This window comes from Hoplias malabaricus, chromosome X1 (assembly GCF_029633855.1).
Source record: "Hoplias malabaricus isolate fHopMal1 chromosome X1, fHopMal1.hap1, whole genome shotgun sequence".
NCBI classification, from domain to species: domain Eukaryota; kingdom Metazoa; phylum Chordata; class Actinopteri; order Characiformes; family Erythrinidae; genus Hoplias; species Hoplias malabaricus.
This window is the reverse complement of record NC_089818.1, coordinates 4,592,385-4,620,160: the sequence shown is the minus strand read 5'-3', so window position 1 is coordinate 4,620,160 and position 27,776 is coordinate 4,592,385. Positions and strand designations below refer to the sequence as shown.

The following is a 27,776-nucleotide window of genomic DNA, read 5'->3' as shown; positions in this document are numbered from 1 at the left end:
AATCCATCTGTACATCATACGAACCGCGACGAGTTTACTCTGAAAGTTACTTTCACACCTCCACATTGAAAACGGTAATATTGGACGTACATGTTTGAAGAATATTAGTCATGTAATATAAATATTTGGTACAAAATATCACAGGATTTAAAGCAAAGTAGTACATGGACATCTTCTACTCTCCCAAATCACTGCAACAATGCACTGTCTCATAGAACCACATTTGTACAACAGTTAGCATTGTTTTTTTTTTTTTTCCTTTTCTTTTTTTATTTTATTTTACAGTATATCACCAACAAAGCACAGGAATATTATTGGATGTGAAATCTGTATGCTGCGTGCACCTAAAACACAAATATTTACCTGCCCTTCCACTGCTCGGAGCCCAGTTCAATCATATGTATATTTTAAAAATAACCTCTTTTCATCCCCTTGATAACTGAGGCGGTGAATGCAATTCCAGACTCATTTTGTGGCTGGCACAGAGGGCAGAATAGCAGGGTGGTGATTTATTTTAACATCCCAGTCATACCTCAACATCGGACTGCTGTGATTATAATTCACTGAGGGAATGAATCATCTGTATTTTTATTACTTACAAAGGCAGCTGATAGTTTCTTTTAAGACTGGAGTATTGCAGAGAAATAATATTATTAGAAAGCACTGGCATGAATACAGCTTACAGCTTTCGACCTTGTGTTTTGTAAATTAGCTGAATGGAAACAGAGCGCACTGGTATTCATCTCTACATTTCTACGTTTCCTGTTTGCGGGGTGGCATTTTGTTTTTGTTTTTTTTTTTGGTTTAAATGTTTGCGAATGTTGCACACACACATTGGCTTTTACAGTGAACAACTGGGAGGTGAACTTATGGAATGTTTGGTTTAGCCCAAGTCATTAGGTAACTGTAAATATGCCTTTCTCTGGAGGCAATACGAATGCAGAGTTTTTCTAAGTTCAGGCAAACGTGTGCCAAAATGCAGCATAAATCCAAGCAAACCACATTTAGTGCCTATGAGAGAGTAGATAATTGGAAGCTTTTGGCATTTTTTCCAGTGGATGATGAAAACCTGTGCCAATCATTAAACACCCCCCCCCCCCTCTTTCTCAATTTTCCTAAAGTCTGCTTTGAGTGCTGTAACAGATTAATGTTGTTCGTAATACTTGAAGAAAAAGTACAAAAAATAAAAATAAAAATACACATGTCAAATGGTAAACAGCTAAACGGTGATCTCAGTCACTAAACACCTGTAGAGATACCGTTTTATAATGAGCTGCCTTTCACACGCTAATGTAGTGGAAAGTAGAGTGAGTTGCTTTCGCTTTAATTCCAGACACATTCACAGAGAAGTTGGTAAGAAGGTTTTGGTCCTGGCTCTCCAGCTTGTGGTTTCATACCGTGCAGGCTCCAAAAAAAAAAAAAAGCTTTTCAAGTAACGCTCAACACTCCTGCTGATAAACTGCCATTTGCAGAGTATCTTGGTGGGGAAGTCAGAAACAGATAGTGAGCGTTTTCCGAAAGTACATTTTCAAGCAATGTGCCACGAAGCGCAGACTTATTTCGAAAGGGAACCTCGGATTATCCGAAAATATGCCTGGTCGTGATAACCTTCCTTCCACAGAGTTATATGCAGAAGTGAAGTCTGCGCAGACTTGCGTGTCAATCCGTCTGTGCTGTCTTAATGCGTCTGCCTCGCAGAGAGAAAACAGTCAGCAAACAGTCAGGCCCATGGGGGCTTCGCCTGTCTGCTGGACGGAGTTAGGTGGAGAGGAGAAGGGCACTTTGTAAATAACTCCAGCTGCGCATTTCACCTCCGAGGCAGCTGGTTGCGTGGGTCTGTTAGCAGTCCCAGTCACTGTCCTCGCCCCCGTACATGTCGGCTAATTTGCGGAATCGCGGCCCCCACTCGCTGAGGTAGTTGTAGTCCTGTGCCCCCTCGGACGAGGCTGAGCCCAATGAGCTCAGAGACTCGGCCACGGAGCCGTTGCCCTCATAGGCGTAGGTGGCCAGTGAGTCATAAGGTGGCGCCGTGGGGCTGCCGTCGTTCTCCTGCACCCGCTGGTTGATGAAGTCCCGAACGTCTGTGTTGTCCCGGGACGGAGCGGTGGCCCGACGCAGCGGGGGCGGAGGGTACAGTGGCTCTGAGGGCAGGATGTCCCTCCTCAGCTTGTTGTTCTCCTCCATAACCTCCGGATGGCGCAACGCCCCAATGTCGAAGGCCTGTGTGTCCTCCTCTCCGCCTCCTTCATCATTGTAGCTGACCACATTGTCCCTCACGTCCTCTTTGGAGATGATCAGAGGCTCTTTCTTTTTCTGACGCTTCAGTGCAGCAAACAGCACCACTATCACTGAAAAGAGAGAAAGAAAAATACACCGTGAGCGGAGCAGATAATGGACAAGTGACGAGCATGAGGTACTCAAGCGCTGAGACTTAATTCACAGTTCTTGAGAGCTGGGCATGGCAGGATTTCTGCCTTTCTTTGTTTGAAAATACACTGGCTAGTGATTCACTGATTAGCACAATAAGCCTTGGGTGCGCATTCAAAGGCTCTGAGTAGGGTTGTCAAAAAATAAATAAAGAAAAGACTAGAGAACTACAGACAGTAAGAGTAAAAGGAAATACAGTTTTTCAGTTAGGAGTAGATTTAATCTCTTATCACAGTTCTGGAACAGGCACGACTTCATGCACGCCTGCCGCATTTTAACAATAACGCACTCTCTGTGGATGATGGGGTGTCACCTACACAAGAGAACAGCTGCACACTGTGCTCGGGTAAGATCTAGCTAATGCTACCACATGCGCTAGAGCCGCTTCCATAACGCTACTCCAATCTGATACAGTAGCCTAGATCAGGAGCTCAGAATCCACAGTGCCAGAGCAAGAACAGTGTGATTACTATGTAGGCACAAAGATTTTAAATGATTTGCTCAAATTTGCTGTAAAATACAACGCGATAATATTTCCTTTTGTTGAATTAATTTTCGATGGGATTTAATTAAAACTGGATTGACATTTATTCTTTGTTATTCAATATCCTGATTGAAAGCCTAACAAAATAGCGTTTATCAGTTCAACCATTTAAGCATGTCAGGGCTTTTTATTCCCCCCACCACCACCACCACCCCACCCTCATTTTATTTTGCATTCAGACCAGACATGCACATTTCAGACCACCAGAAAAGTAATTAATCTAATGTTCTAGCAGACAAAAGCGCAGGCTGACAGGCAGACAGGTGAGAGAATGAGGGGATCCACTGTTTTCCAGACAAAATTGACGCTGAAGAATGAGTGCTTACACTCAACACAGACAGATGGATAGAGGGAATGATGATCAACCTTCTAAAGTCGTTCATACAGTGGACTCTGCCCAAGGAGGAAATGGTATTTTGACTGAGGACCTCAAGGGACGGGACTGATTTTTGATCACCAAGGCAACAGCACACAGCACCAGGACAATCTCTTTTCCCACAGCAGGCTTAGCAGTGGATCGTGATGTTATTATGTTTTAACGTAGACTTTATCTTAAAGGTGTAACGATTCCTGTAGGAGAATTTTTTTAATGTGTAGTTATTATATTATTCTTACATGTTTATCAAAATATTACCTAGTATACAGATAACCATGGTGACCGTGGGTCTGTCCCAAAACCTAGTGAGCTGTCTAACTAGATAGCATTATACGCCATAGTGTGCACGCTCCTGACACGTAGGCTGTGCCAATTCTTAGAACTCGTTATACTAACATTTACTATTTTTAAGGCAGCATCGAACCCGTCCTCAGCCGCGAAGGCAATCCCATGATGCAATGCCAGAACAACTCCCATCTATTTCGCTCTTCTCCCACGAGCAAAAATAATTAAAGATAAAGCAAAGATTAGCTGCCGATATACAAAACCACTGGTTGCGTGTGGTGGGCGGAAACAAGCCGTGATGCAATCATTCTCTAACTAGAGCGTCTCAATAATCTGCCTCATGAGGACAGACGACCGATAGAACGCTACCTACTTACACAGCTGTCTACTTAGTCATTACCTACCTAGGCAGCTCACTAGATTTTGGGACAGACCTCATATTTTCTTAAACTGCCTCCTATTTATGTCCTGTGTCTGTATTTAAGTTTGAATCATCTTAATGTATAAGAACATGGCTGTAAATAATACCCATTTTTAACATATATTTTCAGTTATATCTATATCCAGGTTTGTGGGTGGATTGCTTCTGAAAAACAACCAAACAAGTAAACAGCACCCCCTTGTGGAGGATGCTGAGACTGCTAAATTTGAGCAAGTGAGTGATTGAACAGGTGAATGACCTAACAAATGTCTTTGATGCGCTTGATATCTGAGTAAAAAGACTTTACTGCTCAGTCAAATCTTCTTCATTCATGGCTGGCATCTTACGTTCTGGACCTAGCGCATCAGAGCCAGGCCTCATTTTGCGATTTCCCTGCTCAAACACACATGAATTAATTCATAACCAGGTTCTGTATGTCTGGCTCTGAGTGGTCAAGCATGGAAACCACAAAACTGTGCTGGACTACAGGAACACATTCATGTTTTTGAGCTTGAGGCTTGAATGCTGAGTGTGAGGTGCCAGGCTGCCATTTCACAAGCTTTATATGTAAGGTATGATTGAAATTGCAACTTGTAGTATTTGAAAACTGGAAGCAGTTGATCTACAGTTGCACTATAAAATAATGGATTTTTCAGCCCTCCTTTAAACTAGACTTAATCTCATCGTGTTTGTGAGCCACTGCACCAAAAAAAAAAAAAAAAAAAAAAAAGACGGCAGGTTCTTACAAAGCAAGATGAGGACACAAAGAAGAATGGCCACCAAAGCACCAGTGCTGAGTCCAGCTGAGCCACTCAGTGCCTCTGCATTACACAACTCCATTGTGCCATCACGGCTGCATGTACACACACGAATGGTCAGTGTGCTCGTGCTGCTCTGCATGGGATAGTCTCCATCAGAAATCAGCACAGAGACCAACTGTGTGCTCTTCTGTGCTCGTTTGAAGCCTGTTCTGCGTGTGAAGATACTGGCGGTGTTATCTGTGGAGAGGAGAGAAGAGCACTCAGTTCAGAAGGAGGCTCAGTTAGTGTCATGTGATATCACCAAGTCTGCAAACCAAAACAACCCGAGATATAGCAGAGGTTAGGAGTGCCGCAAGAGCCTGGCTTGTGCAAATCTGCAAAAAGCCGAAGGTCGGAAAAGCTGAGCCTCTGACCAGGCCCTGCTACCCGGCTCCGCGCTGACTCTGACAAGCCGGCTTTGGCGGATTGTTTGTGAGAGGCCACTCACCTCCATTGTCTCGGACTGAGAAGTTGGCCTTCACAGAACTCTCCGGTGCCAGAGAGAAAAAGAAACGGTGCCCGCCCATTGGCTCATCTGGATCCACTGCTGTTATTGTTTGTATTTTCTGGACAAATAATAGAGATTTTTTTCTTAGAGAAAAAAAAGACACTGTACACATTTTATGAATTCTGAGTAGTGTTCAGTCAAATGCCAACATTTACATTTTTTAGACCGATCTTGACACTGATGGCAGTTTTATAAATGTTACTAATCCATACAGAATAAACAAATAAATCTGTGCTGAAGCCAGAAGAAGTCAACACGGTTATTTTTCCACAAGTCTTCAGAGTAAACATAGAAAATCTGATTTTACTGTGCAGTAAGGAGCAGCAACATTTTCAACCCAAAATGTGTGAGGACAGACCAGTATAGTGACTGAGCTCAGAGTTGTCTTGTGTGGCTACCAAGGGCAATTTGAGGTTAAATGCCTTGCTCAAGGGCACATCAGCAGAAGGCTAGGTCTAAAATTTAATCAGCAGTCCTCTAGTGTTTAGCGTGTTTCTGCCTGTCAGGCATAGCAACTGGCCAGACTCTTCACTTTCATTGGCCTGCCTCCTTTACCTCCAGGCTGACAGATAGAGCAGCCTAATAAAAGTGGATAAAAAATAAACATGGTGTATACAAATCCAAATCCTATTTAATATAAAATTCTTTATAATACTTCATATATTTAGTCAAATTCATTCTTCATCATCATTTACCCTGAGGTTTACTTCTGGGATTTTGTGTGGGTTTAGGCACTCAAACGTCTTTTCATTTATTTCTGTATCATTCTTTATTGTTTTCCCTTAGAACTTAAAATGAAGAACGTATGTGAACACATCTGCCCCTAAAACATGTACGAATACTTGCTTTTTATTCATTTTGGCATCATTGTAAATTGGCAGCAGTCCTTTACGTTGTTTTAAAATGTTATGGTGAACAGATCAGTAAAAATGGTCCAAAAGTGTAAGGAAATATTGGAAGGAAATAAATCCTGCTTCTCTCATTCAATGCAGATGTGTTGGTTTCCATATCAAAATAAACCATGGGTTGTATATGCAGTGTATGGACTGGAAATTGAAAAGGATGCAAATGGAACCTTTAAACTAAACTACATCAAACGCCTTCATATATGTACCTCTAAGTCTGGATCATCTGGAATGAACGAGCTGTTTTGAAAAGGATCTAAATGCTAGATCTAAGACGACTGTTAGGAGTGCAAGTGAATGGCAGATAACAGATCTCAATGGCGAACGATTGGGACGTCAACCCAATGGGTGGGTCAGCGATCTGGGTGATGACAGACAGCAGGGGCGGCATTTGGAGTCAGGCACTGAAGGAGAGGTGGACAGTTATTATAAAGTGCCTGTGATAAGTGACAGCCCCTGTCATCCGCCGCGACACATAATCTCATCAAGCATGACAGAAAACGGCCCTGGTGTCTAATCCACGTAGGGGAAATACTCATCACTGATCTCTATCTCCATCCGGAGGCGGCGAGTCCCACAGAGGTCGCAAAGTGTTCAACAAACGCCCCTGCTTCAAATCGACACAACCCCAGTCCAATGGCCAAACGGCAGCGCTGATCTAATTTCGTCCTATCGCACATCTAAATTGACAAGGTGCCCCCAGAAATGGAATGCTAAAGTCTATTAAAATGGGACTTTACCTGCCCGGCCTTAGCATTTTCGCACACAAAGGTGTCGTAGAAATAGGCCAGCGTGGGAGCGTTATCGTTGACATCCAGCACACGGATATACACAGGTACTCGAGTCGTCTGCTGGGGGTTATCTGCAAGGACAAAAAGAGGCAGTGGTGATATAAGAAATATAGCTTCATGTCGCTGGAGGTAACAAGTCAACAGTGAACAAGATTAATTACTCCAAGGTATGTTTACTCTCTTGTAAACCTCATTTTTGAAACCCATTTCCATGAATCATTTTTACTGATTCAGTTATTTTAAAGGCTCTATTTCTATGTGTAATGTCACAAGAATATAAACCTATATTAGCTTCTTAGGAACACTCTGGCAGGTGCTGTTTAATTTCCCAATGAAAGATGATGGTAGACGAGCTCAGCACTCTTTAATGAATTAACTAGCTTGTTTACCATAATGAGCTTTAGGTTGCTGATAACTAGCTCAGGCTATAATCTATCTTGCTTGTGCGTTAGGTAGTTAATCAATGACAGATTTGGCAGACACACTTTTGCTTGCTTTAACACTGTATAACAGAACAAGTAATTTCTTTCTGTGGTTGTTAAGTAATTTCTTCATGGTTGTTGTTGACTTTTTATGCCTTACGATTAAAAATAAATCTTAATTAATTAAATCCTACAAGAAAAAAGCGAATGTAGTTGGCATATATAATACCAAACGGTGAAACAGCAGGCGAGTCATAGATATATACAGTACGTGAGTACAGTGTTATTAGGCAGAAATACTTACTTCTCTGGCCACAGTAATGTAAAGCTGTGGTATAACATTTACAGATTAAATTCAAACGACTGTTGATCAAATTTGACTCACACTAAGTGCTGGGTTCAGATCCTTGTCAGATCTATAATCTGGGCTGGATTGGAGCTGTGTGCTTTTTGCAACCTCCCAGAAATGAATTAAGCCAAAGAAATCTTAAGAGTGACCTGAAATCAAGATGTTCATTGTGTGTACATGACTTACTGAACTCGGCCGCAATCACAGAGATGTTGTGCCACGCAAGCTCCTCTCGGTCGAGAGGCTTCTGCAGGAATATAGACCCATTTCCAGCGTGCACGTTAAAGATCCGGTCCACGTCTGTGTGACGATCAATTGTGTACCTGGAAATGACACCATTCCGTGAATCGATAACTCGTAAGGATGTTGCGATGGCGCTGTGGCACTGCATGTTAAACAAAGAATGATGTTCTGTACCAAGTAATCTCAAGTTTGATAGGGAACAGGGGCTGAGCAGAGGACACAGGAATCAGTGACACCTCACGGAGCAGAACTGATTACAAACAAGGAGCCGGAAGCCCTCTCCTGCCCTGTGCCCATTTGTTCTCGTTTTTTAGAAGCCCGCAATATTGCTCCTTCAGACGCAATCATTCAGAGGGACTGTTCAATTTACTAATTATCCTCCTGATGTTCAGCAGGACCATGCGGCTTTTGCACACTGGCTCTGATGTCTCTGATAATTACCAGCCCTGAAGTCCTGCTCCCTGTCTGCCGAGGCTCTTTAATTGCACTTCTTCTCTTTGCTCTTATTTACTGTGCTCTCCAGAGGGGTGGAGAAAAAAAAAGGGGACCGTTTATTGTAGTGGTGAGCCCAGTGCATCAGCTTTATCATTTAGAGGCTTTGGACAGTGATAATATACTCATTTATTCTCATAATGGAAGCTTATTACGATTATCTCAATGAGAACTTGCAATCGAGGGACCTTTTGAATTAAAACAGTGTACAATGTGGATGAATTCAGTCTCTGTTCATGTCTGAGGCACTTGAAAACAACAACTGGAGCTCTACAGTAAAAGCTTAGATGGAATATGTGGTAGCGACTTGCAATATCAAATCAAGCCTTTTGTATACAAGATTTAAAAAAAATAAACTCACTGAAAAGATGCTGTGGAATATTAAGATGTTTCATAAGATGGTCATTTTACTTGGTAGCCCACAGAATGCCACAGAGCTTTGAGAATAATAAACTATAATGATTGTACCAATAATAATAATCAGTATCATAATTATCATCATTAATGGCTATTTCAACTGGGCAGTGTCTAAGCTCTGTTTGTGCCAAATAGTGTGTCTGTCTAGCAAATCCAGCTCAGAAAACTCTACAAAGAGTTTAAATGGCAAGACAGATATTTGCTTTTGTTCCAACTGTGCACACAACCACATGACTTCACTAATTAGATTCCGCCTTTGTCTGGAAAGAGGGCTCATTACTGAAGTCGTGTGGTTGTGTATGGAGCTGGAACACTCCAACCTTCTGTGGGCCAGGTAAGAGTGCCAGCATCTCGGAGACAAAACTGCTCTGCTTACTTGACTGGGCTGCGGCGAGCGTCGGGGTCCACTGCACTGACGGAGCCGATGGCGGTTCCCAATGCTGCATCTTCTTTCACCTCCAGGATGTAGCTGGGCCGCTCGAAACGAGGAGGCTCGTCCACATCCTCCACGTTGACCCTGACCGTGGCCGAGTCTTTGGAGTCCACGCTAACGTAGCGTGGGTCGGGGTGGGTGTTGCGCACCTGAATCTGCAGCGTGTAAGACTTCTTTTTCTCGTAGTCGAGAGGCTGCAGAGATAACGTGATCAAAGGTATAAACAGACCGCCCACATTGTGTACTCAGTACAGTATGAAGAACTGGTGTGTTGGACACACACTCGCATGTTCCTGTTGAGCTAAATTCACAGTGACCAAGCTGAGGTAAATCATTATCTCACAGCATGAAAACCTCTAATGAGTGTATTCAGGTTCTGTGTGAAGACTTTACCTTCTTGACAGTGAGGATGCCTTCCTGGGTGTTTCTGTCTGTGGTTATATCAAATGTGTCCAGGCCATCTCCGCTTGTCACAGTGAAGATCATCTCAGCGTTTCTGCCGATGTCTGCGTCCAAAGCTCGGACTCGGCCCACCACTGCCCCGGGGTCTGTCATTTCAGGGATGCTGAACTGGTAGACACCTGATAGGGAAGTTGACACATCTTAGCTGTACTGTGTTGTACCCCTGTGGATGTCACACCTTTGTATTCTTGGTGATGTAGTCTTTGAGTGTAGTGTGCTCTCAGATCAGGGTCTGGAAGTATCTTCAACAAGAATTTATTAAGGCAATAAATGCCTTACTACGATTTTATCAGAGAAAAGGGTGTTTTTGGCATGACGCACAGTAGTCTCAAGTGGCTAAATGCTTTTATAAAATGGCGGTCAATAAAAAAATATTGTAAAACACATCCATGTCCATAAAAAACAAAATCACAATAAACTATTCTTCTGCCACACAATGTAGTCTGTTAATATTGAGCACTGACAACACGCGCATGAAGGTTTAATGACATTAATGTGGCAAAGCCACTCCATGAGGCAAAATCTGTTTGTGTATTCAAGTTTTGTGAGAAGAAAGGCATATCACTGCTATCCAATCAAAAACATGTATCTCCTAAAATAAAAATAACTTTACAGGAGAAGGAAAACACCTTAAAAGTATTTTATTTTAAGTCATTTTGAACCATTTCTATTGGTCCATTCATCATGAATGCAGGAAGTAGCAATGGCTTAACTAAGCATTGCATATCACTGTTTTTATTTTCCAAAGTCATTCTGATATTCAAGAAGAACTGAATAAAACTGACTGGGTTTATACAATAGTGTTTAATATGACATTTAGATGTGGTGAGGTTGTCATAAATCTTATAACATATATTCCACAATGGTTTCGAATGTGGCTCATCAAGCAGAACTATCCGGATTCTATAAAGAAATTCTTCTCTAATAAAAATAATACTAAATAAAACAGTGGTGAAAGCCATAGAGATGGGGAATGGAGTCAGACACATGAGTTACATGTTCACTGACTTGTGACTTAAACTTGCCTTTGAATGACTCAAGGTCTGTGAAATATCAGACTTCACGTCATTTGGTGTAACATCTACAAAAGCCACTCCCCCTTTCTTTTTATTGCAATGAGGCATGTGACAAACAAAGTAACCATGTAAATCAGAAGTTTAAAGAATGTCTGATAACCATCACAACAGAATGTCACATTAGCATACAGAAAAAATGGCAGAGACGAGAGGGGGGGGGGGGGGGGCGGTGAAGTAAAGGCAATAAAGTATGATCAAGCTTAGCCTGCTCTGTCCATTTTAATCAGGATTACCACACAGACCTCATGCACTTTGGCGAGGGCAGAATGGCAGCTTTGCCCCTAATCACGCCCTGCTGCAAAATGGTCCCTCTGTGGCACTAAACAGAGCCATGAAGCACTTTGCTATGGCCAGTGTCCACATGCTTTATATTGGCTATTGCCAGGGCTAAGCAGTGTTTATGACTAGTATTCATCAAGAATATAATAGCACATTTAGGTGCTACATTTAAGAAAAGGTCCTCTCTTGTTCTTTCAAAGGGCATGAAAACCAAAACATAGTCTGGATATTGATCTCTGAACTATGGCCCCAGGATACTGGGTTCAAGTCCCACTCCGGGTGACTGACTGTGAGGAGCTTGGGTGCTCCAGTTTCCTCCCACAGTCCAAAAACACACATTGGTAAGTGGATTGGCGAGTTGGTTGGTGTGAATGTCTGTTGCCCTGTGAAGGACTGCCGGCCCCTCTAGGGTGTGTTCCTGCCTTGTGCCCAGTGATTCCGGGTAGGCTCCGGACCCACCACGACACAGAACTGGATAAGTGCTTATAATGAATGAATGAATTAATGTATTAAGTGGCCATTAAGCATTCAAAATGAGTAGTCAGTATGTCTGTGACAATCACCTATAAATGCAACAAGACTAAAAATGTATAAACATGTCACCACTGCTAGAAAAATCCCAACCAGCAAAGTGTGTCAGAAAATGTACTTTATACAGTAATTTTTTATTGTAGAAGTGTCTGCCGTGGCCTTACTTTGTGAGAATTGAGGGGGGTTGTCATTCACGTCGGTGAGGGTGATATTGACTATAGTGGATCCAGTTAAGCCTCCCCTCTGGCCTCCCATGTCCTTGGCTTCAATCACCACCTGGTAATGCTCCCTCTGCTCCCTGTCCATGTCCGAGGGCCCCAGGGCTGTCCGAATTATGCCTAAAGGAAATAAAGAGAGGTTTGAAGTTTGAGTTTTTATTTTTTGGGGTCTGATTGTTTCGCTGATATCCACACTGGGGATAAAGTCAGTTCCTGACTCAAAGAGATTAACTACACTGGGCTTTGTTTTCTAAAAAACTCCACTCTGAAACGTTCATTGTTATATGCTATGGAGAGTGTTAAAAGCTGCACTTGTTCTACGGTATGACAATGATCGTACTGCTATGGGGCTCTTGGGGAGCATAGCGGGGGCTTTCAGCAGCAGCAAGAAACTTGTTGTTTTGCAACAGCATGAAGCTCATTGCATGCGCACACACCCTTATTTTGCCTTAGAGATTGTAATGGACATCAGTGGCCACAGCAGAATACAGCTGCAGGAAGTGAAGGAACAGGTCTTATCGCACAAATAAAGACCTTCGTGCCCTCCTAGCTTCAATCAATGCTTTCTGACGACAGCCAAGGTTATGCTTCATTACCCTGACAACTATTTCATAACTTCCATTCTTATAGTACATATGATAGGCAGATACCGTACACAACAAAATCAAAGAGTACAACACTTGACAAGAAGGATTGCAAATGGTCATAGAGCAGCCACAGATCTGTGTCGGAATGATACATCTGCTATATCTACATAAGTACGGAAAATGGCAACAGGCAAATCCAGTAATTCATATAGCATGACATCCAGGCTTTTCCTTTTCTCTGAAAGGCACAAACATTCCCAGATTAACAATGAATCCGGAGGGATATCCCTTTTTTCAGCCCAAAGCTCTTTTGGGACTTTATGTACTCTGATGTGTCATAGCTACCACATCCATGTCACATCTGGGCTAGCCCCTATCAGTGTTAAGCTGGATGGTAATCTGCCATAGGAGCTTTTGTGTTTCAATTTCGCTTTTGTTTAAACAAAGACCTCTGCTGGAGATGGTCCAGAGTGCACATTAGGATGATTAAACTAACTGTGAGTTTCTACAGCTAAAACGCTGTGGCAGGAGGGCCATAATACTAACCTCCTACATTACTGTGCCCTCTCTCTTTCTGTCTCTCTCTCTGACCGATTATTCTTTCTCTCTGGATTACCTCTCATCTTTGTATCTTGCTCTCTTTCTCCCTCTCTCTCTCTCTCTGCCTTAATCTGAGAAATCTTATAATGATATAACAGACCACTTTGGACAGTCTGACCTGTATTTGACTCCACCGAGAAGTATGGGTGACCCTGGCTGATGCTGTAGACCAGTTTTGCACTCAAGCCAAACATTTCATCATCTGCGTCGTGTGCTGTGACCTGAATAACAGAGGTGCCTGAAAAAAACAGAAAAAAAAGTTAGCAAATGCATAGATTTAACACGGTTACCTAATAACACAGTTACATAAACTTTACGTTGGACGTAATGCCTTATTGACTGGCGTCGTACACAAAGAATCATCTGGTAGCTTAGTGTGAACAACAGCAAATCAGTTAGAACACGGACTCCGACTTAATACACACTCTCTGACTCTAATAGCTAATAGTGGTCACTGAAACCAAGAAAAAAAAAACTATTTACAAAAATACTGTGCCGAATGTGAAGGTCTGAGCTGAAGAAATCCTACCAATGTGTGACCTCTCAGGGACGGTGGCTGTATAAACCTCCTTCTCAAACTTCGGCTCGTTGTCGTTGATGTCGTGGAGCTTGACAGTGAACTCTGTCTCGGGCTCCAAGGGGATGCCGTTCTTCTTGTTGACAGCCTGAGCTCTGAGAATGTAGAATGGCTTCTCCTCTCTGTCCAGACTCCTGGTGGCATGCAGATCGCCTGAGTTTGCATCTATCACAAAGATCGTCCCGGCTCCCTCGCCTGTGAGCACATACATCACCGTGCCATCTCCTCGATCCATATCAGAGTGAAGCTGTGGACGAAAGGCCATTCAGGCAATTCATCAGGAACCCCAAGATCAGTCTTTAGCTGATAACACTCTTAAATATGTATTACATTCAGTAGTCGGGAAGTATATATATTTTTTTGCAGTGGTTGTTTTTGTAGGAAGTAGACAATAGACTAAAAGCTGGAAAAGGCAGTCAAATATGTGCGGGTACTATGATGCTGATGTGTGAACACGAGCCTTGAAAAATTTAAATTTGATTGCTTATCACATGAAAGTAAGAGACATCAAATATGCAATCAAGGTGAATACATACTCATTACAAAAAAAAAGCCATCCCCACCTGCTATCTCAATGTGGAGAAAGCTTTTTTTTTTTAAATTTCATGAGCAAAATCAAACAGCACTGTCCTTGCCCATCCCAAGACAAGTATGTTTGAAAGACATCTTACAATAACGCTCACTAGGTTAGGTCTGAATAAGGGGGTTTGATCAGAAAGTTCACTTTAAAACTATATAGGTGTTCATCTGATTACTTTAAACAACAGCTCTTGAAGGAGGAAAGAGGAACGCAATCTGCATTATGTTCACAGCTTGAGTGGGCTGCTTTGTTGAAGTGAATCTTTGTCTTGCAGCAATGGAATGTTTTTGAGCCACACCTGTTCTTAGCATTTGAAAATTAGAGCATTTCGTCAAGAGCATATTAAAAATCAGTGTTTTGGAAAATCAACTCTTGTTCTAACACAATAGTTCTTTCAGAGAATTTCCAGGCATGTCTTTGGAATGCAAGTTACTCCTCCACATTGAATAGATCCCCTTGGAATTATGCAAAAAAAAAGTGGGGTTTTAGTGTTAAAAAGGTGCATCCATAACTCCACAAAAAAGTGCATCCGTAATTCCAAAATCCTACCAAAAAGCCTTTCAGGACCCCCTTCTTTTGAGCATGCACATCCCTCTATAGTGTCTTTTACAGCTAAAGTTTGCATCACGCATGGAGTTCATGTACAATCTGTATTCCCAGCACCCCACATGAATAGTCCAGTGTGAGCTGACCCTTCACAAAGCATGGAAGCACTAAGCAACAGTGCTGAATTCTTTTATATATATATATATATATATATATATATATATATATATATATATATATATATATATTTTTTTTTTTTTTTTTTTTTCCTTGTTATTATTATTTTTTTATATATTCTAATCTTTGATCCTTTGTCCAGACCCTTCCGCCTCTGAGGGTGGGCAGCACAGTGAGAAAGCTAAGGCCTTAGTTTTCTCCTTAGTCCTTATCTTCGACCTGGCAGAAGCCATGCTGGAGAACACTAGCATCACCATGCCCACGCTTTTCATCATCTGTATCCCTAGTTATTAAGAGACGACAGCTGAGAAAGGGGATGAAGGAAGATGATGAAACTGTTCCAGGAATCTCTCAACGGTCATATCATTATTCTGCTCATGTTTGGAACATGTAAGATTTAAAACAAAAGAAACCCTGAGTGCATTGGAGATTTCATTGACATGGCATTCCCCTTTTTATTGATAAGCTCATGTTCTCCAGGTGGTTTCCCTCTCAGTGTTCTTATCAATTCGGTTTTGACACTTAAACTGCACGTAAGAATGAATTATATTACTGTTTTAGAGTTCATTGTATTTCCTACTGTCTACATGTGTGAATAACAGCTCTACATTCAAAAATTGGCATTAAATCTAGTGTGCCTGTTTATTTTTGGCAGCAATTGTACGGATACAGCATATTTTATTTGTGTGCAAATTTGGTACACATATGAAACAATAAATTCAATGCAGTGCTGTGTTCAGTGTGCATGTGTGAGTATGAACGGTTTCCTACCTTGCCAATGTACTGATTATCCGTGCCAGTGTATTCCTCTTGGAGAAAAAACTGCCTCCACATCCAGCCTCTCTTAGAGCGTCTCAGAGTCCCCACGTCTTTCTCTTCCTGTGTTACTCTCACTTTTTCTTCTCCGACTGTCCCTTTTAAAAGTGCCATGGCGTCTACGCACTGGGCCGCCCACACCCATAAGAGGCACACCGTCCAAGTCCTCATCCTGTTTGATTTTAAGGTAGCCCGCAGCTGTCTTTGGTCCTATCTGCCCAGGTTAAATCCTTGTCTTGTGGAGGCGTCTGCCACCCTCATAGTCCTCCCTGCTGGCAGCTGGCGGTGGGCAAGTGCTACCTGTAAAGACAGAGAAATGGAGTCATTAATTGGTTGGAAGCTTCAGGTTGAATTAGCCAACAGAGAATGCGAATCGTTCTTCTTCTTTTTTAATTAGAGGCAACTGTATCACGACGACAACCATCTGCTAATTAAAAGATATCTCTTAAAAAAATATATGATGGCAATTCTGCAGGACTTCAGAGTGACTCAGGCTCTGATATCTATATAATTGGTGTCCCACGATTTAGAGAGCATGAAGTGGAAAGTGGAGGCTTAGACCAGCGCTGTTCGGCAGGAGCCCGTTTAGCACAAGCATGATAAAACTCCGATAAGCTCTCTCGCTTTCTCTCTCCCTCTCTCTCTCTCTCTCTCTCTCTCTCTCTCTCTCTCCCTCTCTCTCCATTTCTCTGTCTGTCTCTCTCCCACTTTTCAGCCAGCCATTAAACCCTGACTCCAAAAATACCACACAAAAAAAAAAAACGCCAATGGCTCTTGCAAATCTATTATCAATTAATCGATGCAAGTCCACTCTAACTGCTCTGGCTTTAAAGACCAAAACACTTATGTAGCAATTGAGTTAGAAAAAAAATAGCCAGGAAAAAAAAGCCTTGCTTGGACATACAAATGTTATGTTTACTTGCAATCCACAGACAGTTTCATCATTTGGCTTGGAGAGAAGAGCACAGGCCCACTGCTCTGACCCCTCCAAATGAAAGCCAGAGAGACAAAAGCACCCTGCCATCACATAATAATCAGCAATCACTGTGTTTCCTGTTTCCACATCAATCTTAAGGCTTGTCCACAGCCCAGTGGCTGGCTTTCCTCCCTTTCGCTCTTTATCAAGTAGATTGCAAATGTAATTGCACCAAGTTGGAGAGGTAGGGGAGATAGCCATTGCTTTCATGAAAGTTAAGTGCCTTCACTTTTTGATTTATAATATTGCCAGTGACATTTGCATGCATGTCTCCATCTATATGAACCGACACTGGGTCAACCTGCCTGTATAGAGTTAGAGAGAGAGAGAGAGAGAGAGAGAGAGAGAGAGAGAGAGAGAGAGAGAGAGATGCTCAAGGCCCACTGATTCAGCTGAAAAAGCATATTAGTGCTGCTGGATTTCCTTATACATCCGTACACTACTGCCATTCTGATGTACCTCTCTGGTGAGCTTTCCATTTTGTTCAGCTTTATGAATTGGCTTAATTGAATAAGGTAACAATAGATACTGGGTCATATTGATTTGCTGTCAAACTCAATGAGCTTGAATGTACCATGGGACCTCTATAATGTATATGTGTGCAGTTCAGTGTGTGTGTGTGTGTGTGTATTGGGGGGGTGAGCACACATAACAAAGAAAGAAAAAGGAGATGTCGGTTCTCTCATGCCTCACAATTCTAGTTTATGGAGGCTGATCTTTATAGATTTCTGGACTCCAAACTCCAGAGAAAAGGCTCCTGGAGCACATTAGTCAAACTCAGAGAGCCATTTCGCACAGCTCTATGACCTGGCAAATCCCCTGACACAGTCCTGCCGGGGGAAGTCAGCTGTATCTAAAGCGGTTTTGTTACATGGTGTGGCCGAGGGAACAGACACAGCTTCCACCACAAAATGTCTCCCCCTGTTCATTTATGAGTCCGACCCGCTGCGAGGGAAAGCGGGGCGAAGGAAGCACTGAAGCTTTCCTGCTGTCCATAAACACAACCTCATGCTCTGGAAAACTCGATGTGACACCTTGACTTCACACTGTCCATCATTTCAGAGGCTCATGCACAATTCCAAAATGAACCAGGATGTTTATTGTTATGTCTTCATCCTTGAAGTCTCAGGGTTTGAACCTAAAATCATAGTAATATCATTTCATTTAATTTATCTATTGATATATTGTATAGATATATAGTGATTATGAAACCTTTGCACAAAAGGAGGTGCATGAAATAACATAAATGCACAGGAATGTTTTGTTCCTGCAAGGTCAAAATACAGAACTGTAAGAAATGAGCAGACCTAACATTAGCTCATTTGTGAAGGAATAGAACGACAACTGGGCTAATAGAAAAGGTCTTAATGTTCTTTATTTAGAAGGACACAATTATGTTTTTACACTGGCCTCATAAAGTACTACTCTTTCAGGAACAAGGAGAAATCTGTTATCATATCCATGACATGAGGTAATTAGCAAAGGGGTCCTATCACATGTCTCTGGTTTAGTTTTTGATGCCTGTTGTTTATAGAGAACTTAGCATGTAGTCTGACCTTGAGACATCAGGTGTCCTTTTTTTCTTCTTCTTTTTTTTAATGGCTTGTTTTTATTTCTTCTCAAAGACAAAGTCCCCTTATAGTCTCTAGGGAGGGGCAGAGACAGAATTTTTGGGGGTGTTGGGGGGGTACAAGAGGACTGACAGGCAGAAGGGATTTTGGCGGGGGGGTGGCAAGAAGCAGCAACACCTGTGGAGGACACAGGGAGTGGGATGATAAGAGAGAATGTTTATGTGTGTGTGTGGGTTTGTGTTTGTTTGTGTACATATATATATATATATATATATATATATATATATATATATATATATATATATATGTGTGTGTGTGTGTGTGTGTGTGTGTCTGTGTGAGAAAGAGAAAGGGGAGGTGGGCGCTCTTAGTGTGGCCCTTGCTGATAGCCCTGCCACACAGCAGACAGCACAGCACTCCTGATGAGTCCCGCAGGGGCAATTAGGAGCGAGGGAAGAAGAATGTCAGCCACGGGCGGCGACAGGTAACAAGTCCTGCTGCAGAAAGTACAGCGCAGCAGAGCGAAGAGCAAGGCACAGCCGGCTAACACCAACACTCTGTCTCCTGGTTCTCCCATATAATGAATAAGTCACCGGACCACTGCCCATTAACTAGATACAGCCCGCTCTCTGCTTTTTTTTTTTTTTTAAACAGGCCAGTCATGTTTAGCACGCTGATCTTACACGATAATGCCGCTTAAGATAGCGGTGGCTGAAAATATGTTTGATTACACTGAATTGATATATGGACATCTTTTTTTCCCCCTTCTCTACCACAGGGTGCTCTATTAGGAGATCGGTAAAGCAGCACTGGTTCTCTGACTGCTTCAGTGAGTTCTGGAAATGAAAACAGTGCGAGCAACCCCTCTCATCTCACTTGCACAAAATGGAAGGAGACATATGCCATGTTGGATTGTGGTCGGCCTCTTCTCTCAAGGCAGGAGAAGCGCAGCCAGGATCAGGTGAAGGCAAATTGAGTCTGGGTGGCACTCTTGAGCTGATCAGAGCTGATCCTGTTTCCATTCTGTGGACTAGCTAGCCAAGCAGCCAATCCATGTCATTCCCTGGGGCAGGCGGGTAATCGATACCTATTGATCCGTCTGTTTGGGGTAAAAGGGCTGTCTAGACAGCTGGGTTTTAGGATGCTAAGGTATCACTTCTTCTGATTTATTCATCTCAGTCATAATTATCCCATATTGCTCCATTAGCCCATGCAATTTACACACCTCCAGCCATTGTAGAATTACATTCCTTAAAGAAAAGGGTCACTAGAGATGCACAAGAAATCATCAGTTGGAAGGTGCTGAAAGAAGCTTGCGTCTGGTCAAGTTCGGAAACCCAAGTGACCCGGTCCAGTGGATAAACATAACCATAAGCTACGCTTCACACACTTCAGCATAGTGTGAAGTGATTATTCTTTCTTATGACCACTTGTTGCGGCACACTGAAGTGGAAGAAGCCTGAAGCATGTGACTCAGTAGCTGCTGGTGCTTAATGTGGAGGGCTGCCACACCATACATGGTGTAATCCTGCAGCCCAGGCCCCTACCAGACACAAGTGTCCCCCAAGCCTTCCCCGCTAATCTCTTCTGCAGCATGTGCTCCTTAATCTGAACAGGAGGAGATAATGGATTCAAATGTTGAGTTTCTTTATTTATTTATATATCTTTTTCTTTTTTTTTGCTCAATGGGATGGCCATGTGCACCAACACAATTAGTGTCAGGGAGCATTGCCCGGACCAGATGGGACCTCTTAATTACGTAACGCGAGAGGCCATAATGTGGTCTGGAAGCAATACTGTGCCAATGACTCTGCTTCTTCTGCCCAGTCTCAATGGAGGCGTAAAAACACAAGCTTTTTTTAAGGCACAGTTGTCTTGAAGCTGGCTGCTTAGTGAATTAAACAAAGCAATTCAGTCATACGTGCTAAAATCCAATGCTCCTAAAGGCCCCATTCAGGTGCACGACATTCATTTGCTCACGAGGGAATTCAACCGCGGCCGTCAAATCACTGCAGCTCAACTCTCCATTGTCTATCCATGCAGACTATTCAAAGAGCAAGCACAAAGCACCTGTTAACCTGAGTGTGTGTGTGGCATTGTCGTTTACAGTCCTGTTTGCGAGTTTCCTCTGTTTGCTGCCATACTGTAGGGTGTTTGTTTGAGGGTCTCTGTGTGGTGGGTGAAGGAGACGCCGTGAGAACTGAAGCTCTCGGCTGCTGTGTAAAGGACTCTGCGGGAGCCCTCGGGTCAGCGGCTTCCCCTTTAGCATTGTGGCGCAGCCTTGGAATGTAGTTGCCCATTGCAATGCAAATGCACCTCTCTCTGGGTGTGAGGGAGGTATTTGTGTGTATACATTATGTGTGTCTGTTTGGTTGCTTGTCACTTCCACCTCACTGACAAATACGCAAATCAGGAGCACACCCTGTTAATAGAGTTGTTGTTGCTGTAGTCAAAGTCAGGGTGAACTTTTTCACGCATCATCGTTGATATTTATTGTGTGTTTTTCCCAGAAGGCCTTTAACAGCTTGACAGCACCATTAACTCATCCAAAGATTCACATGCATCTTGAAACCCTGGCACTTTACAGGCAATCACAGCACACCAGCACTTCAGACCGGCAGCTCCAGAACTATCACCACCTCAGAATACACTTTGGATTAATATTATTATGGGGGCAGATTTACTAGGAGGAACCCAAATCTCACAACACATAAGTTATAAATCAGAATATTAAAAAAAAAAAAAAACTATATATATATAGTTTAGTTTTTTATATTCTGATTTATAACTTATGTGTTGTGAGATTTGATATATATATATATATATATATATATATATATATATATAATTTTCACCACCAAGGTAACAATGCTTTCATTTGAAAAGGTCACACTAAGTCATCTTGATTGCAATCACAACATCGTCTGACATTTTGATTCTGCTCCTTTGCTAGTATTAGAGTTTAAGCCCCACAACAAAGAGAATGAGAAAGGGGGGGCAGTGAAAATGTGTATCAACAAATTAATCGATAATGACATTTATTGACATTAACAACCGCTGAAATAGAATAGAAAACCCAAAGCGTTACACCTATAAATAAATGAAAGCCTGTGGCGGCATCTCGGAAATTCTTAGAACAAAAATGCGATGGGAGTGTTCAAGGCAAAGGGAGAAAGAAGGTTCAAAGACAGATTAAACTGATTTCTACTCTTTTTCTGTTTTTTCCCCCCTCTGCTCATCCATAGTCTGTAGGCTGCGAAGTGCTGTAAGGAGAGCTGAACTTGCTGGCCCTTAGCTTGTCAGGTTATTAGTCCGCACTTGTCTTGCTGCTTTTGTACAAAAGAAATGGGTTTGTTCTTTCTACGAGGGTCTGTACTTGGCTTCCACATGAAGTGCACGAACCATACAGAAATCTGAACGCACTGGTCGAATTCATTGCTGTCAACGGCTGGAGCCCATGACCTTTCTGTGGCCACACTCTGCTGTCCACCGCAGCAGCAATTCTCCTGCGAATGGGCATTTGGCTGAGAGACACTCATAGAATGATGGCTTTTTCAATGAAAGAAAATAAGTCAATGACACCCGAAAGTATCAGGTCAGAAGCTGGACCCAGGTATCCAAACGCATTGGAGTGTTAAGATTACGTTAACTATGTCTTTCTAGATATGGCGCTGATCCAATACCCAGTATCACTTTTGGACTGATACCAGGAGAAAACCCTGGGATGGTTATTGGAGGTAAACAGAACCAATTCAGTATTTAATTTGAAAGAAATACTAACAGTCTAAGTTTAACAGAAAAAGTAGTTGTGTTACACTACACTTATAATAATATTGTTACAGTGTATTTCTTAGAAAAGTAGTGATTGGAGCCCTGTGCTCATACTTGGCCATCTGAAATGAAGTTCTTAAATTAAAACACATTTGAAAGCTTAGGAGAAAATCTGGGTCAGTATCAGCTTCAGCCAGAACAGGAAAGGACAAAGTAGTACTGTGCCATCTGTAAAACTCACTCCTGCATCTTGTGATACCATCTTTTGCACTGATGGCTTTAGAAATTTGGCCTTTCTGAGCCTTGACATTATACAGTAGTTTCACAAGAAACACTGCATATCTGGGTGTTGTGTCACTCTTCTGAAACTGACTTGGCAAGCTCCTGCTACTGAGTAATTTGTGTCTGCTGATCCACTCTTAGTTTGGATTGACTTGTGAAGTAGGAGAGGATAATCAATCAAAAGAACAAAGACAACAGAGAAGCGACTCAAGTTAACGGCGTTAGGGTGTTATCAGCTCCTGCTGAATGTGGAGAAACAAGTACATGACGGGAAGCTTGCCCAGATGTAGAACCAGAGGTAATTTTTGTCAGCTCCAGCTGTGGGAGTCATTATCCGCTGGTATTCTCAATGGACTATATTACCAATATTATCAGCTGGGAGATAATAAGCCATGGAAATTATACCATACCACCAGGGGTTGAAGAATATAATGCCAAGTTCATTGCAATTCCGCTGCATTTTCAAACAGCATTAATCCTAAAGCCAGGTCTTTCCAGCAATCCAGATACTGATCTGTAATTGTAAGAAATGTGAATATGGGACAATGACAAAAGCCTTCAGTGGGAGATGTAGTAGATGGTTTGAATGCAGTAATGAATTCCTGGATGTCCCCAAAAAAAAAAAAAGCTCATTTTACAGTGTAGCTGCCATGGAATATCACATCAGGAGAGACTGTTGCATGCATTTATGCATTTACGTGCCTTTTGTGCCATAAATCAACGCATCCATGAGGAGAAACAGATTCTACAGGCCAGCATCTTTAATCTTAAAATGACAGGAGCAAGGTGGCTTCCATGATAATCTGGATAGGAAGGGGTTTCCTCTATGCTTCAGAGCATGAACATTTAGAGTACGCCTGCGCAGAGGTGATAGAATCAGATGGTGGTTCACACCCATGGAACATGTGAGATGGCTGGAACAATATGGTGCTTAATCAGTGGATGACCTTCACCGGCAGGGTCATTGCGATTACTATGTAAAACGGAGATCATTAGAGGGCACCTTCGGCATGCGCTTGGTGAATAAATCACTTTAACACTGATGCAGAAGCTGAAGATGTGTGATCTGACTGGTAGCAATACGTCTTTACCATCAGTATTCCATCTGTGCATGCTGCACAATTCACAAAGAGAGCAAGGCCCTTCCTTATTTATTCTAATGCACAGGCCCTGAATGGCAGAAATATTCACTGTGCATTTAGGATTCTGTTTTAAGTTTGTTTTTCATCATCGATGCCATTTTTTTCCCCCCCAAATTCTCTCTCCCTCTCTGTGATCTGCCCTGTCATCTCAGTCACTGTCTGATGTGAGCAGTATGGAGTGCGTCCAAAGCCCTCAGACTCTGTGGCTATTGCTACTACAGGGACAAGGAGGATGAAAGTACGGACCGAGGCCCATAATCATCGCGTCTGTTTAAGTCCAGTTCTTCAGCACTTTGCAATCCGTTCTTTCCATGTCCACAATGACATGTTTATATCCATTGGTGTTTGTGAAATAATAAGAACAATGATAAATAAATGTGCAAACGATGTTCTTTGCTAAACTTAACCTTCTTGCATAGAAAGGTTTTATCTCTGAGAGCCTCAGGCTAAGATTTTAGTGTGCTGACTGAAACAAACAAGAGAAAAACAAGCTTGTTTATGGAAATCACTCATATCCACTTATGAATCCAATTATTAAGTATCCTTCTCTTGATAAATTACTAAACAATGCCTGAAATAACACAAATTAGCGAGCACAAACAGCACCATCTTCTACAAAAATATTTGGAAAAAATAAAAAAAAAACAACAGATGGCATAAATAATTTTTTAAAAGACTTTTGGAAATGCACACCCATTGTTTCCAAATCTGGGCAAATTAGCATCCAAGAAAAAAAAAACCCTTAAAGAGATTTTTCTGTGAAACTCTACCTTAAGCTTTAGAAAGTGTGCTTTCTTTGAAATGGCTGCCCTGTGTTTTCAGCAGTTCAGCTGTCACTATCTCAAAGTGCTCTTCTTTGACATTGCGATAGCCATGAAAAATTCCATTAGTGACGTAATGACACTACACATGGCTTCATAAATCACTCTGGGGTGAAATTAATTACAGGCGTCTGCTAATCAATGTTATCCAGCTCCATCTCCAGCAGCAAACGCAGCTGACTACGGGCCATTGTCATGTCAGGTGACAGCGGGCACTGATCTAATTAGCATACAAAAGTACAAACTGCATTTGCATACAGAGATCCTTTCAGCCTGGATGACTAAACTCTTTAAACTCCTCTTAAAAAAATAGTGTATAATCTAATCCTAAACTGCTCATTTACATAAGCAAGACATTTCATGCTGTTTGTATTATATTTCAGAAACTGAGAGATGAAGAGAACTTCAAAAGTTGTATTAGTTCAGTCCAGGCCAAGACGGCGTTAAAGGCCATGAGGTGGGGCACTGCTATAGATCTCTAAGTACACCACCGTTAGAAAACTAAGAGTCAGTGTTGTCAAATTCCATTTAAAATATGGATCAAAATGTTATACAAAATGTCATATCAATCCTACGTTCTGAAGTGAGTGAGGGGAAATGAAGGAACAGCAGCCTGTTTTCATTAAACAGCCGTTTTAAAATGTCAGAAGTCATTACGGCCTAACTGTAAAGATCCAGATTCATAGCACACGGTTAAGATCCTACGGAGTTTGCATCTATGGATATAGTTATATAATTATTTATGACACTTGCTAGGTATATGATTTTTATTAGTATTAAAAAGGCAGAAGTCTGGTATATCTCTTGTCAGTTACATTGGACATGAAGATATCAAAGCTTGGATCAATATAAGCTTATTCTAACTCACAATAGATGCCTTGATTTTTCCTGAAAGAAGTCAGATCCATTCTTTAGATATAGTTATTTTATGGGCTTCAGGCCCACCACTCTGTAAAGAAAAGCAGTACAGGTTACCATGGGGGCTGCATTTACTTACTACACTATGATTTAAATCCGCTTATATAACTTAAATTAAGGCTAAGGCCTTGTTTATGCAGAGAAGGTACACACATTCATTTTTTTTTCAGCCTGAAGGCTTAAACACTGTGTATGAATGCAGTGTGCCAATTCATGAGTCCTGTGTTATTAGGTTCCATTTTCCTATTTAAGACCTGCTAAGAAAATCCTGAATATGTGGGCTATAGATGCAATTGAATACAAGTTACACAGTACAAAAAAACGACATTAAAGATTTGAAATGCATCTTTGGCAGCAATTATTATTATAACTGACATCCAAAGACATCTCAAACCCAAAAATAAGCATGAATATCTTACACATGAGAAACAAAGATGAAGATCTTAAATGTGAACATCTCAAATCCATCCTCCAACCATTGATATCTCAAAACTGAAATACAACCACAAACATCTCAACATCTCAAACCCAAACCCCAATCAAGAACATTTGAAAAAATGAACTCATGAAATCCAACCATGAAAATCTCCAACCCAATATCCAACCACTAACATCTCAAATCTAAAATATAACCATCACAAACCCAAAAAACAACCACAAACCTCTCAATCCTGGAATGTCCACGTGCCCCACAATTACAGACACAGCTGTGAACGCAGAGTTAAGCCTTCAGACGCATGGTGCAGTCTCTTCTTTATGTAAAGGTTCTCTTTATGAATATTTAGAATAAAAGATATATGATAATATATAGCAAAATCAAAATTAGCATACATTCTACTGAAATATGTTCAGGTAAAAAGGCCTGGAGCAGTGATACTAAATAAGAAATACAGTGAAAATATATTCCTGGTTTAACACATAAAGCTTAGAGAGGTGCTGACTCGCGAGAAATTGACTACATTTTCCTTCTCTTTTCAATATATTCCCTCATCAGGGGAACTGTTGCCTCTATCACTCCGTAGTCAGCACTAAACTTTGAGCGTGGTAATATTAGAGGGCATAATTACCAGCACAAAAATAGAGAAACATTAAACTCCTCAGCTCCAATGGCTTAAAAGAGACCAGCTTTGGAAATATGGCTTTTCTACATAATTAATATCACCTCCAACACAGTTCAAAACAGGCTTCTGTGCAAATCTCAGAAAACATTCTGTTCTTTGACTTCATTTCCAGCCAAAACTGGCATTAAGCACAGGTTCCACTTATTCCAGTGTTCAGGGGAAAACACATATTTAACCGAAAATGTCATATTATATTTATTTTTCGTACCATATAAATATGATCAATACTCAGTGTAATTATGAAGAATTTACAGCAAAAGCGTTTTATTCCACACCTCAAAAGTTCAGTCTTAGATTCTGCTTCATACACTCCAAGTCATCCCATAATGAAAAGGATGGAGAGAATCCTGATTTCTTGAGCTTGACAGACGTGTTTCACTAATAAAACCTTAAAAGTACAGTTTCTCTAATGAGGCCAGTTTTGGCGGCCTACAAGGCCTTGCATGACTGTTAAGAGTCCAATTTTTCCTTAAAATAATACTAAATCTAGTAAAGGAAACTTCTGCTGTGACTTTCTACTTTATATTAGATGCTTTGCGAAGATCACACCTACAGCTAATCTATTCAGAGGTATTTCATGAATAATGAATGACTTCTATTAAAAAAAATGTCTTAACTGCAAATCAAACAAATGAATTGTGGTCTCTGACATTTGCACCGCGCTGTACTGTAACGTTAGTTAAGAGTTATATCGCCCGCATACTGTAGATACATAAGCTAATGAATGTGACCATAAAACTTCTGACTAACGCTAGCACAGAATGATAAAACACAGCGACAATATGAAAAATACTTTTTTCTTTGCGCTACATATCTGTACCAGACCCAAACATACGTGTTCCACGCTTCTGTGTTTAGTAAAAATAAATATTATCAACAGTACCACGTCCAACCCTTCACTTTATGCTCCAATCTGTCTAATAAAGTGGTATTAACCTAAATTCTGAGCTTATAAAGTGTAGGACGCCAAAAGAATGAGAAAACAACCCGCAAATCCAAATAACATGTGAATATAGATTTACCTCAGCGACGAGTGACCGTTATTCCGAGCAGAGAAGCGCGTGCGGTGGATGCGCGAGAGAAACTGTTTGAGAGAGGGAGAGTCTCGCTCTCTCCTACTGACTTGACAGTGAGTCGTTCATTACAACTGATTCCCACTTAATGAATCATTAGAACCGATTCAGCCGTTCAAACTGAATCGCACCTAGCGATTTGGTTGTTTCAAACAAAATTAGACATGCACACTTTCACGACTGAATACCGAAACTTTACAAATTAATAACAAACACAGAGCTTAGCTCATTTACCTGCT

The 27,776-nt window shown here is 41.5% G+C and overlaps 1 protein-coding gene across 1 annotated transcript; it reads right to left on the bottom strand.

The window, feature by feature from the left end:
- LOC136675345 (cadherin-6-like) lies at positions 1 to 27,537 on the bottom strand. The gene is made up of 12 exons (XM_066651832.1): positions 27,487 to 27,537; positions 15,818 to 16,162; positions 13,696 to 13,990; positions 13,285 to 13,404; positions 11,926 to 12,099; positions 9,807 to 9,994; positions 9,357 to 9,607; positions 8,015 to 8,151; positions 7,007 to 7,128; positions 5,302 to 5,419; positions 4,800 to 5,051; positions 1 to 2,348 (listed from the first exon to the last, which is right to left on the bottom strand). The coding sequence occupies exons 2-12, from the start codon at positions 16,031 to 16,033 to the stop codon at positions 1,840 to 1,842; spliced, it is 2,382 nt and encodes a 793-aa protein (XP_066507929.1). The 5' UTR covers positions 16,034 to 16,162; positions 27,487 to 27,537; the 3' UTR covers positions 1 to 1,839.
- Between the last annotated feature and the right edge of the window lie 239 nt (positions 27,538 to 27,776).

What these genes read in the sequence shown, in the direction of transcription:
- LOC136675345 (XM_066651832.1), bottom strand. Translation starts at nt 16,033, where the DNA reads ATGAGGACTTGGACGGTGTGCCTCTTATGGGTGTGGGCGGCCCAGTGC. An exon ending in GCTCGCCGCAGCCCAGTCAA is followed by an intron (nt 8,152 to 9,356) that starts GTAAGCAGAGCA and finishes TGTCATTTCCAG; the next exon opens with GTACACAATTGATCGTCACA. An exon ending in TTGTGTCCTCATCTTGCTTT is followed by an intron (nt 2,349 to 4,799) that starts GTAAGAACCTGC and finishes CTCTCTTTTCAG; the next exon opens with TGATAGTGGTGCTGTTTGCT.